The sequence below is a fragment of the Hyla sarda genome, chromosome 9 (assembly GCF_029499605.1).
Source record: "Hyla sarda isolate aHylSar1 chromosome 9, aHylSar1.hap1, whole genome shotgun sequence".
Taxonomy (NCBI): domain Eukaryota; kingdom Metazoa; phylum Chordata; class Amphibia; order Anura; family Hylidae; genus Hyla; species Hyla sarda.
Genome location: NC_079197.1, coordinates 18,470,494 through 18,491,447, shown reverse-complemented (window position 1 = coordinate 18,491,447; position 20,954 = coordinate 18,470,494). Strand labels below are relative to the sequence as shown.

Sequence of the window (20,954 nt, the reverse complement as noted above, 5' to 3'; positions counted from 1 at the left end):
TCTGATAAGTACTGGAAGAATTAAGATTTTTATATAGAAGTAATTCACAAATCTGTTTAACTTTTTGGCACCAGATGCCAACATTTATTTATATATCTATATAACTTTTTTTTATATATCAACTGGCTCCGGAAAGTTAAACAGATTTGTAAAATTACTTCTATTAAAAAATCTTAATCCTTCCAATAGTTATTCACTTCTGAAGTTGAGTTGCTGTTTTCTGTCTAACTGCTTTCTGATGACTCACGTCCCGGGAGCTGTCCAGCTCCTATGGGGATATTTTCCCATCATGCACAGCTCCCGGGACGTGACATCATCATTGAGCAGTTACACAGAAAACTTCAGAAGCTAGTAACTATTGGAAGGATTAAGATTTTTTAAATAGAAGTAATTTACAAATCTGTTTAACTTTCCGGAGCCAGTTGATCTATAAAAAAAAGTTTTTGCCTGGATAACCCCTTTCAGGGTCTATTCACACGTACAGTATTCTGCACAGATTTGATGCGCAGGATTTTCAGTGTAAACTCCGTGACTGAACACAGCTTGAAATCCTGCGAATCAAATCTGCGCAGAATACTGTACGCGTGAATAGACCCTAAGAGTACGTTCACACGAGCGGATCCCTAGCGCGGATTGCGCTGTGGATCCGCCGCTGAAGGCCCGCTGTATGTTGCCTTTAAAAAGGTGCCTGCTCGGAGCGGCAATCCGCTGCTACGAGCAGAGACACTGCGATGTGCGAGTTACCGTGTGCAGTATACACTCACATCGTGGCAGCTCTCGGCCTCTCTCATAGAGCAGGGGGAGCGGCCGCGATGTGTGCCAGTACACCGCCCATGCGCGGCAACTCGCACATTGCAGCAGTGTCTGCTCATAGCGCGGATTGCCGCTTCGTACAGGCACATTTAAAGGCTCCCTGTAGGGGTCCTTCAGCGTAGGATATACGCCGTGGATCCGCTCGTGCTAACGTACCCTAAAGTGGAACTACAAAAGTGGTGCTGCTGCAGGCAACTCTGTAGCCCATTTAATTGAGCAGTTTTAAAAAGGTGTATTCTGCTTTTACTAAAACATCAGGTGCTTCCCAACCAGGGTGCCTCCAGTTGTTGCAAAACTACAACTCCCAGCATGTAGGGGGTGTCGGGGCTCCCATACACGACATGAGTGCTGTATTCGTGTATCTCCGGCTCTCCCACAGAGATGAATTGAGAGGGTGTGTCAACCCCCGCTCCATGCACGAGGAGAGCCAAAGTGCCGAGCAGGAGATCAAGGGTGAAGTTGGGGGAGTTTGCGGCAGTCGGACCCCCTGACATCAGACACTTATCCTTTCGATAGGGGATAAGAAGTAATATATTGGACTACCCCTTGAAGTCCGGGAGAACAAGTCACAGAAAAGTGCAGGAGAGTAGACTGTGGAATGGTTATAATACTCACTTGCCCCCGATGTTTTCCCAGCACCACCATCACATGGTCTCCCTCTTCCTTAGGAATGAGTGTTTCCAGCATGTCCTGCTTTATATCTGTAATAGAGAGAGAACGGGACATAATGTCTGTGTGGAACTTTTATTTCTGGCACAGAGCTACAATATACTCTGAATAGCCACATTATTAGAGCCGCACTTCTCACTTTCAAAGCTTTTCTGTATGAACCCAGAGTGCATGATAAAATCCAGTGATCACTTTCGGGACACGATAAAATCCAGTGATCACTTTCGGGACACGATAAAATCCAGTGATCACTTTCGGGACACGATAAAATCCAGTGATCACTTTCGGGACACGATAAAATCCAGTGATCACTTTCGGGACACGATAAAATCCAGTGATCACTATTGGGGCACGATAAAATCCAGTGACCACTTTCGGGGCAAGATAAAATCCAGTGATCACTTTCGGGACACGATAAAATCCAGTGATCACTTTCGGGACACGATAAAATCCAGTGATCACTTTCGGGAGACGATAAAATCCAGTGATCACTTTCGGGACACGATAAAATCCAGTGATCACTTTCGGGAGACGATAAAATCCAGTGATCACTTTCGGGACACGATAAAATCCAGTGATCACTTTCGGGACACAATAAAATCCAGTGATCACTTTCGGGGCACGATAAAATCCAGTGATCACTTTTGGGATATGATAAAATCCAGTGATCACTTTTGGGATATGATAAAATTCAGTGATCACTTTTGGGACATGATAAAATCCAGTGATCACTTTTGGGATATGATAAAATCCAGTGATCAGTTTGGATGTAAATGCACATTAGGTAGGAAAATGTAGTGATCAGAGCAATTGACAACGAGGCCTGACCGGTGCGAGACTATTCGGGCCAGGACTGCACAAACTGCTGAACTTGTGGGTTTCTCTCATGCCGCAGTGTTAGGAATATATCACAAATGGTGTTTGAGGAAAAACATCCAGAGAAGAGGATCTTGAGAATGTAAACAACTCCGCGCCAAAAGAGGTTCAGGGAAGGATTTCAGTGTTTTGTTTTGTCACAAGGACTTTTTTTTATTTTTTTTTAAATAAAAGGTGTGCCACCCTTCTGGGGATCCCTCTGGAGGTCTAGGGAAGATCTGTATGGCCCTTAGGTTCCTTACATCCCTATACAGCAGTGGTCTGCAAACTGTAGTCCTCCAGATGTTGGCTGACTGGGCATGCTTGGAGCTGTAGTCTTGCAACATCTGGAGGTCCACAACTTGCAGACCACTGCTATAAATCATCTCTGAGACAAGGTAGAACCTAGAGCATGTCCGCACACACAAAAGAAAAAAAAAATGTATTTTATATTACACATATATATATATATATATATATATATATATATATATACACACACATACACACACACACATATATACATATACATATACATATTTACATATACACACACTAAACGGGATGAGTATTTAACTCAGGGAGAGTTCACCACTCCTGGTGTGATGGAGCTTTCAAGGGCCACTAAGCACTCCGCAGGCATTTTGGGTAGGGGGAATATGCAAATCAGCTCATTACATCACCTTTTCAGGCGATGTTCCCTGGTATCAGCTTAGCTCCAGTTACGGAATATAAAAAGCTAATCTGGATTAATGCCAAGCCAGAACTCTCTCTCCAGAAGGAAAGAGTACCCATCTGCAGACAGCTGTCTGCAGATGGGTACTCTTTCCTTCTGGAGAGAGAGTTCTGGCTTGGCATTAATCCCGATTAGCTTTTTATATTCCGTAACTGGAGCTAAGCTGATACCAGGGAACATCACCTGAAAAGGTGATGTAATGAGCTGATTTGCATATTCCATATTATATATCTCCAAAAAGACAAAGAATGGGGGATGGGCACTCCAACACGTCTAAATAGCTGGTTGCAAAGATCTGCCCTGTAAGTAAATCCCAGTGATATTGTTGTATTAACAATAAAAGCATGAATTTAACTTTACGATCGTGGTGAGTGCAGACATATCTTTTGTTCTTTTTTGCTTTACATACACACATGAATTTTTGCCGCAAAGAACTGCTGCGGTTCTGAAGGCAAAAAGGAGAACAAACAAGATGGGAGGCTCGAATAAAACAGGAGATTCAGTGCAAAGTGGAATTGGATAAGACCAGAAAGTCAAGATGGAGGGGGACTAGTTATTAAAGGGGTTATCCAGCGACAGAAAATCTGAGCTAATTTCTTTCAAAAGAAGCATCACCCCTGTCCTCAGGATGTGTGTGGTATTGCAGCTCAGTTCCACTCAAGTAAATGGAGCCAAGTTGTTCTACCCCACATGACCTAAGGACACTAGTGGCGCTGGAAGAAATTCGCTCTGTTTCACTATTTCTGGATAACCCCTTTAAAATTCCTCTGTACAAATGACAAATGTAGCAGCATATTTGACTTTTAAATGACGAAGGGGGGGGGGGGGGGGGAGTTTCTAGTATTGATAGGGGTCTGGGCCCTTCGCAGGAGGTAAAATGTTGATCTGATGTGACTGATGTGATCATGGATAATTTTGGTGTCTGCATTTACCTTCCAGGATACGTCCGTTTTCTGTCCGACACACGCAGGTCGTGGGGCTCAGAACGTCTTCTACCAACATCTGCATGGGGGGGGGAATAAAGAATAAGTATGGAGTCAGATCACAGCTCACTCATCACAACTGATATCTATAGGGCAGTGTTTCCCAACCTGGGTGCCTCCAGCTGTTGCAAAACTACAACTCCCAGCATCCCCGGACAGCGCTTGCTGGGAGTTGTAGTTTCGCAACAGCTGGAGGCACCCAGGTTGGGAAACACTGCTATAGGGAAATAGGTGAAGTGTGAAAACCATTAAGGACATGAGGAATCTATCACCCTGGTGCGAGTTCATTAACATAAGCACAAGAAATAAACACATGTAGGGGATGCTGCTCCCATCTGCTGCTCTGATCATTGTCTATAAGTCCCCCACCCCCTTCCCAAAGGATTGGTTCCACTTCTGGTTTGGGCTAAAAATACTGACTAAAATACTGTGTGAACCGTAAGGCCACATTCGCACGGCCGAATTTCTGCACTGAATTCTGCATTAATTTATACCCAATATGCTTCAATGGGATTCCGCTGTCCTATTTACACAGCAGAATTTCTGCTGCAGAAATTCCATTGACGTGAATTGGCTATAAATTCATGCAGAAATTCTGCCGTGTGAACCCAGCCTAAGGGTATGTTCAAGCGGCAGAATTTCTGCAGTAAACTCCGCAGAGATTAATTGACCATTCACTTCAATGGAATTCCTGCTGCAGAAATTCTGCTGTGTAAATGGGCAGCAAAATCCCATTGAAGCGTATTGGCTATAAATTCATGAAGAATTTCCATGTGAATTCCATTCCAAAATTCTGGCATTTGAAGATAGCTTAACAAGACAAATGCAGAATGGGGAAAAAAAAAAAAACATAGAAAAAGTTAAATAAAAAAAAGGCAAATAAAAAAATTGTAATAAAAAAAACTTAAAGGGTTTTACTCCGGTGGAAAATTTTTCTTTCTTTCTTTATTTTTTTAAATCAACTGGTGCCAGAAAGTTAAACAGATTTGTACATTTCTTCAATAAATTTTTTTTTAATCCTTCCAGTACTTATTAGCTGCTAAATACTACAGAGGAAAATTATTTTCTTTTTGGAACACAGAGCTCTCTGCTGACATCATGACCACAGTGCTCTCTGCTGACATCTCTGTCCATTTTAAGAACTGTCCAGAGTAGGAGAAAATCCCCATACCAAACATATGCTGCTCTGGACAGTTCCTAAAATGGACAGAGATGTCAGCAGAGAGCACCGTGGTCATGATGTCAGCAGAAAGCATTGTGTTCCAAAAAGAAAAGCATTTCCTCTGTAGTATTCAACAGCTAATAAGTACTGGAAGGATTAAGATTTTTTAGTAGAAGTAATTTTACACATCTGTTAAACTTTCTGGCACCAGTTGATTAAAAAAAAAAAAAAAAGTTTGCCACCGGAGTACCCCTTTAACCCCTTAATGACCAAGCCCATTTTCACCTTAAGGACCAGGCCAATTTTATTTTTGCATTTTCGTTTTTTTTATCCTCGCCTTCTAAAATCCAAAACTCTTTTATATTTCCATCTACAGACCCATATAAGGGCTTGTTTTTTGCGTGACCAATTGTGCTTTGTAATGAAACCTCATTTTACCAAAAAATGTACGGCGAACCCAAAAGAAAATTTTTTTAGGGAGGAAATTTAAATGAAAACCAACATTTTGCACATTTTGGAGGGGTTCGTTTTCACACTGTACAATTTACGGTAAAAATTATAGGTGTTCTTTATTCTGTGGGTCAATACGATTAAAATGATACCCATGGCTAGATACTTTTATATTTTTGTACCGCTTAAAAAAAAAATCTAAAACTTTTTGTACAAAATCAGTAATCTAAAATCGCCCTATTTTGACCACCTATAACTTTTAAATTTTTCCGTATATAGGGCGGTATGAGGGCTCATTTTTTGTGCCGTCATCTGTACTTTTTTTTTTTTTAGATACCACATTTGCATATATAAAACTTTTAGATCATTTTTTTATAATTTCTTTTGAATAAAATGTGACAAAAAAGAAGCATTTTTGGACTTTTTTTATTTTTTACATCTACGCCATTCACCATACGGGATCATTAACATTATATTTTGATAGTTCGCACATTTACGCACGTGGCGATACCAAATATGTTAATTTTATTTTTTTTAAATTACGTTTTTTGGGGATAAAATGGGAAAAACTGCCAATTTTCATTTTTATTGGGGGAGGGCATTTTTCACTTTTCTTTTACTTTTCATTTTAAAATGTTTCACTTTTTTTATTTTATTTATTTATTTATTTTTACACTTTTTAGGTCCCCATAGAGGGACTATCTACAGCAATCCTTTGATTGCTAATACTGTTCAGTGCTATGTATAGGACACAGCACTGCTCAGTATTATCTGTGATCTTCTGCTCTGGTCTGCTCGATCTCAGACCAGAGCAGAAGACCCCAGGAGACGGCCGGAGCCAGGTGAGGGGACCTCCGGCCGCCATGCTGGAAGATCGGATCGCTGCGGCAGCGCTGCGGGCGATCCGATCATCCAATCAAAGTACCGCACTGCCGCAGATGCCGTGATCTGTATTGATCACGGCATCTGAGGGGTTAATGGCGGACATCCGCGAGATCGCGGATGTCGGCCATTATGGGCGGGTCCCCGGCTGCCGCTAGCAGCCGGAACCTGCCGTGTATGACGCGAGCATCCTTCCGATGCTCGCGGTCATACACAGGACGTAAATGTACGTCCTGGTGCGGGAAGTCCCGCCAAACCAGGACGTACATTTACGTCCGTGGTCATTAAGGGGTTAAAACAAGTTGCATGAACTACACAAAAATATTTAAATACCAACAGAGATATCAGACCGATGAGAACACTCGCAATGAGCACCGCATGTTCGGGGCAGCGAAATCACTTACCTTGGAGTTGTAGTATTTTCCTCCTTTGTAACGCTTGTCAATAAATCGAACTTTTAAGTCGCGGTGTAACCAACTGCGAGAGAAACAAACAGATCATCTTGTAACAAGTCTTCATTTCGGACAATAATATGATCAGCGACAAGGTAAGCAAGATAGGATTTTAAAGAAGAACTCCGGAATTTATTTATTTTTTGCCTATATAGCGCAGCATAGGCTATTATTAGAGAACACTGTAGAGCAGTCTTTCCCAAGCAGGGTGCCTCCAGCTGTTGCAAAACTACAACTCCCAGCATGCCCAGACAGCCTTTGGCTGTCTGGGCATGCTGGGAGTTGTAGTTTTGCAACAGCTGGAGGCACCCTGCTTGGGAAAGACTGCTGTAGAGGTTTGCGTATACCTTGTGCTTGCCTGTTTTAGCAGGTATAAAAGTCTGTTTTACAAATGCGCAATGAACATAGCTTTGTCACGAGGACACAGGGCACTAGTCCCAATGCCCTGTGTCCCCCTGACAAAGCTTCAGTCATTAGTGAAACATGTCGAGGGGGGCAGAGATGATTTTAAGAACGTGCTCGCTCCTTCCCACATGGTAAGCTGCAGGTACATGTGGAGATCACTAATAAATATATTATATATATATATATATATATATATATATATATATATATATATATATATATATATATACACACATACATATATACATACATACATACAAACAAAGTCAGCCTGGGTTCACACTACGTTTTTTCCATACTGTTTTCAATCCGATTTTCTAAAGAAAACCATATGGCAAAAAAAAAAAAAAAAAAAACGGATGGAACAGTATGGGAAAAAGTAAACCGTATGAGTTTTTAAACTGTATACTGTTTTTAAAAGTGCATACAGTTCCGTCCATTTTTATAAATAAAAAAAAATATATATATGTTTTTGATAATTTTGTCCATTTTTAATGGGAGGGGTGTTGGATGGGGACTTTGCACATGCGCATTTGCATCCTAAAGTAAATGCGTTTCCCATTGACATCCATGTTGTAAAAAACGTATGCAGTTGCAGTACGGTTTTTAAACTGGAGACAAATACGTGGTCAACCACGGTTTTGACTTTTGGCAAAAACGTATGGAGCGTGTGCTGCCTGCAGCAGGCGCTCCACACTGAGCGCCGGGTCCCAGCTCTCAGACCCCTCCTGTGATCAGCTACTTATCCCCTATCCTATGAATGGGGAATAAGACTGGGTTCACACCACATTTTTGCAATACAGTTCCCGTATCAGGTTTTTGATATATATATAAAAAAAAACACAACAACAAAAAAAAAAAATGATTCCTTAAAACCGGACTAAACTATCAAAACGTGTTTGCAAATTATAATCCGTATACAGTTTGAAAAATGATGTCTGGTTGCATCCGTTTACGTTTTTAACTTTTCACTCCATTATGAATAAAGTTTCACTTGTTTGATTGAAGTTCCTAGAAAAAAACTGTGCAAAGTCAAAAACTGTATGGCGAAACCCGGATGGAACGTACACTCATACGGTTCCCATTGACTTATGCTTAAAAAAAATATATATAAAAAAAATGTTACGTTTCAATTCGGTTTTTCACCCGGACCAAAAATCGTGGTAGGCTACGGTTTTGGGTACAGGAAAGAAAAGAAAAAAAAACCTGACAAAAACGTACAGGATGCAAAACGGACACAACCTGATGCATCTTTTGACATACGGTTTTCAAAGGATAGTCAGTGCATACGGTTTTCAATACGGTTCCGTATTTTTCAAATTGAGAACGTATATGGGAACTGTATTGCAAAACCGTGGTGTGAATGCAGCCCAAATTCTTTTTTTCCAAAAATCTTCTTTAATATGAAGTCAGAACCCAGGACTGACATCCTGTTCTGCCACTTTTAAGCACTGCGATTTCCTGTGACTGGTAAACACATGACCCAGTTATTGTAATAAAACATGTAGACGCAGCTGACTAGTGATGGCATGTGTGCATGATACTGGCAAAAACAAACTCTGCTTTTTTATTTATTTATTTATTTATTTTTTAAGAGAAACTAGATCTGAAACGGGTCAATGTCCTCTATAAAAGTGATGGAGATCTGTTATTAAAGGGGTACTCCGGTAGAAAACTTGATGAACTGGTGCCAGAAAGTTAAACAGATTTGTAGATTACTACTATTAAAAAATCTTTATCCTTCCAGTACTTATTAGCAGCTGTATGCTACAGAGGAAATTCTTTGCTTTTTGAATTTCTTTTTTTGTCTTGTCCACAGTGCTCTCTGCTGACACCTCTGTCCGTGTCAGGAACTGTCCAGAGCAGCATAGGTTTCCTATGAGGATTTTCTCCTGCTCTGGACAGTTCCTGATACGGGCGTCAGGCGTCAGCAGAGAGCACTGTGGACAAGACAAAAATGAAATTAAAAAAGAAAAGAATTTCCTCTGTAGCATACAGTTGCTAAAAAGTCCTGGAAGAGTAAAGATTTTTTTTAATAGAAGTAATTTACAAATCTGTTTAACTTTCTGGCACCAGATGATTTGAAAAAAATAAATTAAAAAAAATTATATAATATATTTTAATAATAATAATAATAATAATAATAATAATAAAAAAAATAATATATATAATAATAATAATGCTGATGTTTTAACTGCACCTGAATAAAGATGATCATGGCACCGTAACCGTGAGTGGACTCTCTGAGTGCTCCCCTGTATGTCTCCTTGTGCTGCATTTGTACCTATGCTAGTGAAGCTCTTCTTTGGGGGTGTTCGCACCTGAACAGAGGCTATACAGTGCACCGCTATATTGGGACATTTCTCGTGTATACACTAGTTGGTTACACATGCCTAGCTGCTAGCCGTGAAGGGAGTGCCGATCGCTGTATCTGCTGCTGCTATAATAATAATGTTTTCCACTGGAGTACCCCTTTAACGTCAGCAGCCACACAGCCATAACGGCCCCAACCCGTGATAAGAAGGGGGTAAATAGCCGTCCGGACACATGCGATAGCTATTAGCTCTCTCTCCCACTTATCTACATCAGTGTTTCCCCAACCAGGGTGCCTCCAGCTGTTGCAAGACTACAACTCCCAGCATGCCCGGACAGCCAAAGGCTGTCCGGGCATGCTGGAAGTTGTAGTTTTGCAACAGCTGGAGGCACCCTGGTTGGGAAAAAGTGATCTACATACAACACGTCATTTGTCAAGAAAGAGTCGGGGGGGCCCCCATACGTAATAAAATGTTGTCTGGTGTACCTCGGTTCTTCCTGCTTTTGCTTCTTCTTTTCCTTCTCCTTCTCCGGGCTCCTCTGTCGATGTCTCTTGTCTCGGCTGCTGGAGTGTCCGTTCCTCTTCTGCTCACGGCTCTCCTCGTCATTTCTTCTTTGCTCTCTGTCCGGCGAACGTTCCCTACGCTTTTCCTCTTTAGCCTCACCTGCCTCCTTTTGCTGCTCTGCTTTACTTAACCGACCTGGAAAACAAAAAAAAAAATACATCATTGATCCATAAATAAAACGGACCCACAAATCAGTGCCAATATCTAAGGACGGCCACTTCCTGAGGGTAGGGTGTTTGATTATTGCAGCTGTCATCCCTTGGACTCTGCCCATCATCCAGATAATAAAGGAGGTTTTCCTACATAACTTTACTAGCATGTGTGTCTTCCATTGACTTTGATGAAGAAGACCCAGAAAGGCATGGAGGTTTCAGAAACGAGGATTAGGTACTTTATTATTATATCTATCTCTCTCTCGATAAAAAAAAAATTATATATATATACATACACACACACACATATACATACATACACACACATTAATATATATAAATATTATATCTATTGTAAACTGCTGACACTTTCTATAAAGCAAACAAAAAAAAAAAAGGAAAAAAAAAGGTTTCCATCTGAGTACCCCTTTAATACTGATTACCTATCAAAAAGGATCAGATCTGTTGGGGGGGGTCTAAGGCCACATTCAAACAATGGAATTTCTGTGCAGAATTCTGCATTGGGATTCCGCAGCAGCAGAGTCCCATTGTTTTTAATGAGATTCTGCTGCGCTGTCCTCATAGCAGAATTTCCGCACCAGAAACATCTGGCACGGAAATTCAAATTCCAGTGTCTGCAGCAATGTTTCCCAACCAGGGTGCCTCCAGATGTTGCAAAACTGACTCCCAGCATGCCTGGACAGCCTTTGGCTGTCTAGGCATTCTGGGAGTTGTAGTTTTGCAACACCTGGAGGCATCCTGGTTTGGAAACACTGCTTTAGATAGTTGGCAGGTTCAGCTGACTTGTATAAAGAGTATAGGGATCTTTAAATACAATTCTACTTCAAGTGTCTGTTCTACTTACCTCAGACAGTAAACCTCCACAATCTCTTAAGCAAAATCCCCTGCATTTAAAAGTAGTTATCCTGGAACAGGAAAAATGTACTAATTTCTTCCAAAAACAGCACCACCCCTAATCTCAGGTTGTGTGTGGTATTGTAGCTTAGGTCCATTGAAAGGAGTGGAGCAAAGTTGTAATAACGCACACAACCTGATGACAGGGGTGGTGCTGTCTTTAAAAAAAAAAAAAAAAATGTATTCTTTTTGGGAGCAGTAGTATCTGTAGTTAAGGACAGATCACAGCGGGTGTCACTCCTGACACCCGCTGCGACCATCCTTCATCCCTGAGATGCAGAGCAGCTTTCTCCTCTGCTCGCATCTCTGCATCTGTACTCTGGCCGGCCAATCACCATTCATATTTCCCGATGTGGGCGGGAATTATGAATGAGTGATGTGAATGTCTATTCACATCACTGGCCGGAGTACAGAGCAGAGATGCGGAGCTCTGTACAGAGCCGGTTCGCATCTCTACTATATTATGGACAATCGGCATCGGGAGTCAGGACTGACACCTGTGGCGGTCTATTAGTACAGGAACTACTACTTCCATCATGGAACAGTGTGTTCCAAGCTGGAAGTAGTAGTACTACCTAAAAAAATATAAAAAAAATAAAGAAAAATAAAGTGAACAACACATACACACACTACATTTTAATTATTGTCAGCTACATTTTTAGTTCCCTGCCCACCAACATAAATTGATCCCTGTTTAAAAATTTATTAAAATTTCATTATAAAAAATATAAATTTCATTAAATACATTTTTGTGCTGCATTTAAATTTTTTTTTTGGTATCCTAAAAAATAAATAAAAAATAAAAAATAAAAAAAAAGGGGGCCAAGAATGCAATTTCTACTCAAATGCAAAACAAAAACAAACAAAAAAAACAAAACTGTGGAAACTTAGCCTAACACATTATTATTATTATTCTTTTTTTATTTTTTTTTGGGGGGGGGGGGGGGGGGGGATATCTGACAGGTACGCTTTTAAATGTATACTCATTAAAACTAACTGATTAAAATTTATGAGTGCTATTGCACTCCTTATGGTAAATAAAAAATCTAATGTACTTTGTTTAAAAAAAAATAAAATAAAATGAAGTTTTCTATGTTTTATTTGTGTTTAAAAAAGCTGCCACTAGGTGTCTCCCTACTTGTCCAAAGCACATTCCCCCCCCCCCCCCCATCTCTTGCACATACTTTGGACTCCTGCTGGCCTGGCAGAAGTCCAAAATCAGGAAATGCAGTCTGGAGTGCTGAGAGGGGGGGGGGGGGGGGTGCAGCCTTAGCCAATCATAGCTCATCTCACACTGAACTGCTTTGGGCTGTGTGTAGCAGAGTGAGGGAGGAAGTTCTCCCCTGTATGGCTTCAGATGGTGTCACGCCTGCTGGGGAACGCCCCTTCCCAGTCTGTGAACAATACAGAACAATATCAAGGTAGAAAACTAAAAAAATAATAAAAATAAAGGCCGGGGGTGGTTTATCACGATGGGGGCAGTGACCTGGGAGGATTATAAAAAAAGTAATAAAATCATGAGAGGTTCTCTTTAAGAGCCAAGTAAGTTGGAGCAGCTAGAGTTTACTACTCCTCAGCACTCCATATATCATCTCTCCCGCACGCATTGGCCCGGATTAACTATTGTGAACCCAACGTGTTTTGTCGGGTCATGCGTCAGATTCTGGCGCATTGCGCCAGAAATTCTGCCTGCGCAGAATGTGTGCCAGAATTGAAAAAAAATAAAATAAAAAACAACTAACTCTCAATTTTACTGAGGAAAAGGGGGTGTGGCCTCTGGGGAAGGGGCTTGTCCCCGACATTTTCACAAAAACCCAACATATTAACTAACATTTCCACGGAAAATGTAGTGGATTTGAGCTGAGGGAAACCAGAGAGATCAGAGCATGTGTAAAAAAAATAAATAAATAAATAAATAAAATAAATTATAAAAATAAAAAATAAAATAAAAATTAGGGAAAAGTGCAAAATGTAGGGAAACCTTAGTAAATACCGTGGGAAAAAAAATTGTAGGGAATTAAAACCCACAAAGAAACTTACACAATACCTAGTAAATCAGCGCCATTGTCTCATAGTCAGGTCCTCCCCAATACTATTCAGCTGCATTGTTGGGATTCTTTTTAGGGGAAACATTTCCTCCATCTCTATCAGTGTTTCCCAACCAGAATGCCTCCAGCTGTTTCAAAACTACAACTCCCAGCATGCCCGGACAGCCTTTGGCTGTCCGGGCATGCTGGGAGTTGTAGTTTTGCAACAGCTGGAGGCACTCTGGTTGGGAAACACTGATCTATATCGGAGTCAGAGATTCGGAGTTGGTATAGGAGGAGGACCTGAGGACCGAGCCATAGCCGTTACCTCTGTAGCCGCTTCACTGCCATAACCTGTGTGTCAGAAAGCGCCACAACTATGACTCCTACACGCTGGGAAATCACTCAGTTCACTGAACACCATAAACATAGATAGACTTTCCTTAAAAGGGTGTAAAATGCTCGCGGGCGTATATCGTTGGCCACCACCCAGCAGCACCGGGTAAATCAGTAACCCTTGTGTACATACATCTCCAGGTAACCAAATAATCGCTCCTTTCTCCCGGATAAGCTGAAATTTACTTCAAAAGCTGCAGTGTAATCTCATCCCGGACATTGGGTGGAGATAAGAATGGCAGGAGGCTGTGTAATAGGGTGTGTGTGACGCCCGTCACGTGAGCGTCTATATGATCTGATGTAATTATATGGAGAACATAACACGCGCTGCATGTCATAAATCAAAATGGGAGCGACAGGGTGCGTCCGTCTTCTGTCGCTTCCAATCATCCCGCATGGCAGGAAAATTATTACTTACTGAGATCTTTAGCGTATTTGTTGTACTCCGCACTGCTGACCAATCGTAATGCAAACTGAGAGACGGTCACGATTTTTCCCCCAATAGCGAGCTTTACCATTGCTCGGCAGTTGTCTGCATCCAGGCCCTCCACCTATGCAGAGACAAGAAGATCATGGTAAGAGGAGAAAACTCAATGGATATGGACGGCATTTGATAGATCAGTCGTTTAAGGGGTATTTCGGCTTCATACATCTTATCCCCTATCTAAAAGGATAGGAGATAAGATGTATGATCGCAGGGGTCCCACCGCTGGGGACCCCTGCGATCTCAGTGCAGGCGCTGCCTCTGAGACGGGGGACGTGACTTCACAGCCACGCCCCTCCATTCATGTCTATGGGAGGGGGGCGTGACAGCGTCACGCCCCCTCCCATAGACATGAATGGAAGGGCGTGATGTGACGTCACTAGGGGGCGTGGCCGTGACGTCACGTCCCCATCTCATAGACAGCGCCCGACACAGAATGCCGGGGGCTGCACCGAGATTGCGGGGGTCCCCAGCAATCATACATCTTATTCCCTATCCTTTGGATAAGATGTATAAAGCTGGAATACCCCTTTAAAAGATCATAGGTCCCACTCCCTGCAGCCCCCTGTTTGAAGGGGCTACAGCACTCAAGTTTTGCTGCGATTCAATGTTTATGAAAACCCGTACTGGCTTTGCAGTAATAAAAAAGGTACTGCACCGATGACAGCGAGTCGCTTAAAGGGGTGCTCCACTGAAAAACATTTTTTTATTTTATTTTATTTTTTTTAAACCAACTGGTGCCAGAAAGTTAAACAGATTTGTAAATTACTTCTATTTAAAAATCTTAATCCTTCCAGTACTTATCAGCTGCTGTTATGATCCACAGGAAGTTCTTCTTTTCTTTTTGAATTTCCTTTCTGTCTGACCACAGTGCTCTCTGCTGACACCTCTGTCCATTTTAGGAACTGTCCAGAATAGGAGCAAATCCCCATAAAAAACCTCTCCTGCTCTGGACAGTTCCTAAAAATAAGCCGACCGCAGAGAAACGTTCGGTCGGCTAATTTTTTTTGCCCTGTATGCGCTTTTCCCCCGCACCTAAAACTGTGGTCGACCACGGTTTTAGGTCCGGTTGTAAAATCGCATACAGGGCAAAAATGAGCCGTCCGGGCCGAACGTTTCACTGCGGTCGGCTCATTGAAATGAATTACAAATGGGAGCGCATAGAAAGGCATATGGGAGCGCAGGTTTTTAGCTCTCCCCTGCCATATGCGCTCCGATATGGGGGAAACGTTATGGGAACCCAGCCTTAAAAAGGTTTCTGCCGTGGAAATCCGATTCCGGCCTCTACAGAAAGAGTAGACATGTCTTTTTTTTTTGCGGATTCTGCTCAGAAATGCATTGCGGTAAGAGACTGCGCACTTCTGAGCAGTCCTAGCACCCGCCGGATCGTCCAATTGCGCGGAATGTCCACCCGTGTTTTCCAGCTGGACATTCGAATATTTTTGGTGGTGTGAACCCAGCCTCTTGCTGCTAAAATAATCTCTGAAAATCATTTCAACTTTATCCTGTGTCTGCAAGACATGCAAAAGTCTATTTGGGGGGGGGGGGGGGAGAGAGAGAGCTCTGGGAGAACTACAAATTATAGAAAAACCCTGCAGAGCAGAAGTCTTCTAAACAATCTCATATCCAAGTTATATAAGGGACAGAAATAGTTCCGCTCCTCATGAACACACAGAGCAGCGCATTCTAAAACGTTAAATGAAACTACAGGTACTTATTAGCTGCTGAATACTACAGCTAATTCTTTTCTTTTTGGAACACGGTGCTCTCTGCTGACATCATGACCACAGTGCTCTCTGCTGACATCTGTCCATTTTAGGAACTCATAGAGCAGCATATGTTTACTATGGGGATTTTATCCTGCTCTGGACAGTTCTTAAAATGGACAGAGATGTCAGCAGAGAGCACTGTGCTCGTGATGTCAGCAGAGAGCTCTGTGTTCCAAAAAGAAAATTTCCTCTGTAGTATTCAGCAGCTAATAAATACTGGAAGGATTAAGATTTTTTGATAGAAGTAATTTACAAATCTGTTTAACTTTCTGGCACCAGTTGATTAAAAAATAAATTTAAAAGTTTTCCACCGGAGTACCCCTTTAACCCCTTAACGACGCAGGACGTATATTTACGTCCTGCGCCGGCTCCCGCGATATGAAGCGGGATCGCGCCGCGATCCCGCATCATATCGCGTGGGTCCCGGCGCTAATCAACGGCCGGGACCCGCGGCTAATACCACACATCGCCGATCGCGGCGATGTGCAGTATTAACCCTTTAGAAGCAGCGGCCAAAGCTGACCGCCGCTTCTAAAGTGAAACTGAAAGTATCCCGGCTGCTCAGTCGGGCTGTTCGGGACCGCCGCGGTGAAATCGCGGCGTCCCGAACAGCTGATCGGACACCGGGAGGGCTCTTACCTGCCTCCTCGGTGTCCGATCGACGAATGACTGCTCCGTGCCTGAGATCCAGGCAGGAGCAGTCAAGCGCCGATAATGCTGATCACAATGCTATGGGACCTATAACACTGCAAAAAAAAAGTAAAAAAAAAGTGTTAATAAAGGTCATTTAACCCCTTCCCTAATAAAAGTTTGAATCACCCCCCTTTTCCCATAAAAAAAATAAAACAGTGTAAAAAAAATAAATAAATAAACATATGTGGTATCGCCGCATGCGTTAATGTCCGAACTATAAAAATATATCATTAATTAAGCCGTACGGTCAATGGCGTACGCGCAAAAAAATTCCAAAGTCCAAAAAAGCGTATTTTGGTAACTTTTTATAACATTAAAAAATGAATAATAAGTGATCAAAAAGTCAGATCAAAACAAAAATCATACCAATAAAAACTTCAGATCACGGCGCAAAAAATGAGTCCTCATACCGCCCCGTACGTGGAAAAATAAAAAAGTTATAGGGGTCAGAAGATGACATTTTTAAACGTAAAAATTTTCCTGCATGTAGTTATGATTTTTTCCAGAAGTGCGACAAAATCAAACCTATATAAGTAGGGGATCATTTTAACCGTATGGACCTACAGAATAATGATAAGGTGTAATTTTTACCGAAATATGCACTGCGTAGAAACGGAAGCCCCCAAAAGTTACAAAATGGCGGGTTTTTTTCGATTTTGTCGCACAATGATTTTTTTTTCCGTTTCGCCGTGCATTTTTGGGTAAAATGACTAATGTCACTGCAAAGTAGAATTGGCGACGCAAAAAAATAAGCCATAATATGGATTTTTAGGTGGAAAATTGAAAGGGTTATGATTTTTAAAAGGTAAGGAGGAAAAAACGAAAGTGCAAAAACGGAAAAACCCTGAGTCCTTAAGGGGTTAAAACAGTTGATCAAGGATGTGCTGGGAGCTAGACCCTTACTGATCTAATATTGATGGCCTATCCTTAAAATTTGCAACATTGTCTTTTAGAGATGTTAAATACTTTAGAGCAGTTTTTCCCAACACACGTGCCTCCAGCTGTTGCAAAACTACAGTTCCTAGCATGCCTGGACAGCCATGGGCTGTCTAGGCATGCTGGGAGTTGTAGTTATGCAATGTCTGGAGGTCCACAGTTTGGAGACCACTGCCATAGACGCTCATTTACATAATTTATGACAATATCTAGCCACACCTTCCCGTACAGCTCTTTGTGGGCTCCGCTCTGGATCAACACGTTGCTTCCTGTACCGAGGCCTTTTGATTCTTCTTCTGGCTTGTCTCCCGGTTTTAAGGGTCTGCGAGGTTTCTGGGGCTCGAGGTCACTGATAGCCGACCGGTCAGCTCCTAGTCCGAGGCCCTTAGGACGGAGCTTTTGCTCCAATGGCTTCACATCCCTGTGAGGGAACAAAACAAAACGGAATGTTTTTCATTCAAAAAGGAACCTGTCGCTAGTTTCATGCTGCCAGAACCACAAGCAGCATGGACCACCGACACGCACCCAGAGATCTATGATTCACTCTGAACGGCTGCACCATTTTAGTGGAATCATAGTTGCATAGAGTCATTTGGGCCGATCCAGCAGCCCTAAATGACAGATCACATAGCAGTGTTTCCCAACCAGGGTGCCTCAGCTGTTGCAAAACTACAACTTCCAGCATGCCCGGACAGCCGAAGGCTGTCCGGGCATGCTGGGAGTTGTAGTTTTGCAACAGCGGGAGGCACACTGGTTGGGAAACACCAATTCATTGAGTGGTATAAATAAGGAAGCCTGTCAGTGTTTCATGCTGCCAATATAAAACTAGTGACAGGTGTCCTTTAACATTTTAGAGAGTCATAAATTGGAGGAAAGACTTAAAGGGGTACTCCACTGGAAAACCTTTTACTCCACTGGAAAACCTTCCTACTGAATGGGACTAAGCTGCAGCACCCGGTTATAGTCCCTGATTGACTGTAGGAGGCGCCGACTACCAAGTCTAACGTTTATGGCCAATCCTGATCCCGTGTCATTCTATTAAAGGGGTACTCCCCTGGAAAATATATTTTTTTAATCAACTGGTGCCAGAAAGTTAAACAGATTTGTAAATGACTTATAAAAATCTTAATCTTTCTAGTACTTATCAGCTGCTGTATGCTCCACAGGAAGTTCTTTTCTTTTTGAATTTATTTTCTGTCTGACCACAGCGCTCTCTGCTGACACCTCTGTCCATGTCAGGAACTGCCCACAGCAGGAGAGGTTTGCTATGGGGATTTGCTTCTGCTCCGGACAGTTCCTGACATGGACAGAGGTGTCAGCAGAGAGCACTGTGGTCAGACAGAAAATAAATTCAAAAGGAAAAGAACTTCCTCTGCAGCATACAGCAGCTGATAAGTACTGGAAGGGTTAAGATTTTTTTAAATAGAACTAATTTACAAATCTGCTTAACTTTTTGGCACCAGTTGATTAAAAAATATATATATATTTTCCAGGGGAGTACCCCTTTAATAGAATGACACGGGATTAGGATTGGCCATAAACGTTAGACTTGGTAGTCGGCGCCTCCTTCAGTCAATCAGGGACTATAACCGGGTGCTGCAGCTTAGTCCCATTCAGTAGGAAGAAAACTTCCCCTGCTAAACCATTTTAGCAAATCACATATCATACTCACTGCTTGAAGGTCTTTCCAATGCCCTCTCCCTCCTTCCAGCCCATCCCTCTCAGCATTGCCATCCCATAATGCTCCACAGGCACCTCTTCATAGTCTGCAGCTGCCGCCTGTAGAATAAAAAATAAAACACAGCACCAAACGTGTCAGTAACAAACATATGTGAACAAATAAAGCAATATGGACTCCACATACACCCCCCCCCCCCCCCCACCGGGTCTACACACGCCCCCTCCCATAGACTTGCACTGCGGGGGCGGGCTATTACGGCATGAGGGGGCGGGGTTATGACAACACGAGCTCCCGGCGCCGGCGTTCGGAACAGTTTGTTCCACACGATGAGCAGCCCCTTTAAACAGGTTAAAAAAAAAAAAGGGACTTACAGACTCAGGCCTCAGGGTCACATTTACTCTGTCTCCATCTTCATATCCATCAGGCACTTTGTTCTGCAGAAGTAGGGGTATGCTGACCGTTTGGTCCGTGTCAGGATCATCCTGCTCCTTTTTCCGAGATTCTATATATTAAGAAAAAAACATAATTTATAATATAAATTAAGCGTCCTGAACTCTTGATACAAGTCATATTAAAGATAGAAAACCATAGATGGCGCAGCACTCAATATCCAAGAAAAACATATTTCTTTATCTTGGTCTGCGCTTCCCTATCGTATAAAAATTATTTTATTCTTTGGTGCAGAGAGTCAAAGGGATGTGATCAATCCCCAGAAAGGGTACAGACTGCAAAACCTCCTCACTCCTTCTCTTATCCCTGCATGACTGACAGTTGAAAGCCGAGCCCCGTTTCCAAATACAACTTGTATGCATAGTGCAGGAATGAGATTTGGAAACAGGGCTCAGCTTCCAGCTGACTGTCAATCAAGCAGGGACAATGTTTAATTTTAGTATAAGTATTATCATTTTATATTAGTAATAATACTAATAATGATGATGATGAATTATTTATTATTGATAATATAATAATGTTGTTACTATTACACACACACATATATATATATATATATATATATATATATATGTGTGTGTGTGTAATAGTAACAACATTATTATATTATCAATAATAAATAATTCATCATCATCATTATTAGTATTATTACTAATATAAAATGATAATACTTATACTAAAATTAAACAAACATTGTCCCTGCTTGATTGACAGTCAGCTGGAAGCTGAGCCCTGTTTCCAAATCTCATTCCTGCACTATGCATACAAGTTGTATTTGGAAACGGGGCTCGGCTTTCAACTGTCAGTCATGCAGGGATAAGAGAAGGAGTGAGGAGGTTTTGCAGTCTGTACCCTTTCTGGGGATTGATCACATCCCTTTGACTCTCTGCACCAAAGAATAAAATAATTTTTATACGATAGGGAAGCGCAGACCAAGATAAAGAAATATATATCTCTTTGCCCTATCATCTAGTATGGAACATAAATAACAAATTGCAACTAAAACAGCTCCGCAGGATATGCAGTAATTGTCTGATAGGTGGCAACCACATCTAGGGTAAAGATTAGGGCTGCAGCTAACGATTATTTTAATCGATTAGTTGTCGATTATTTTATCGATTAATCAGAAAAAAAGTAAAAATGCCAATATAAGGGGTTCAGCTGA

General features: G+C 41.9%; 1 protein-coding gene across 2 annotated transcripts in view; it reads right to left on the bottom strand.

The window, feature by feature from the left end:
- GPKOW (G-patch domain and KOW motifs) overlaps window positions 1-20,954 on the bottom strand; it is a 41,688-nt gene that overhangs the window by 1,649 nt on the left and 19,085 nt on the right. For both annotated transcript variants that reach the window (XM_056537658.1, XM_056537657.1), the window contains exons 3-10: window positions 19,711-19,841; window positions 19,331-19,437; window positions 17,878-18,079; window positions 14,195-14,327; window positions 10,208-10,421; window positions 6,955-7,027; window positions 4,006-4,075; window positions 1,429-1,514 (exon numbers count right to left, since the gene is read on the bottom strand). In XM_056537658.1, coding sequence (XP_056393633.1) covers window positions 1,429-1,514; window positions 4,006-4,075; window positions 6,955-7,027; window positions 10,208-10,421; window positions 14,195-14,327; window positions 17,878-18,079; window positions 19,331-19,437; window positions 19,711-19,841 — 1,016 coding nt within the window. The remainder of the gene's footprint in view (window positions 1-1,428; window positions 1,515-4,005; window positions 4,076-6,954; window positions 7,028-10,207; window positions 10,422-14,194; window positions 14,328-17,877; window positions 18,080-19,330; window positions 19,438-19,710; window positions 19,842-20,954) is intronic.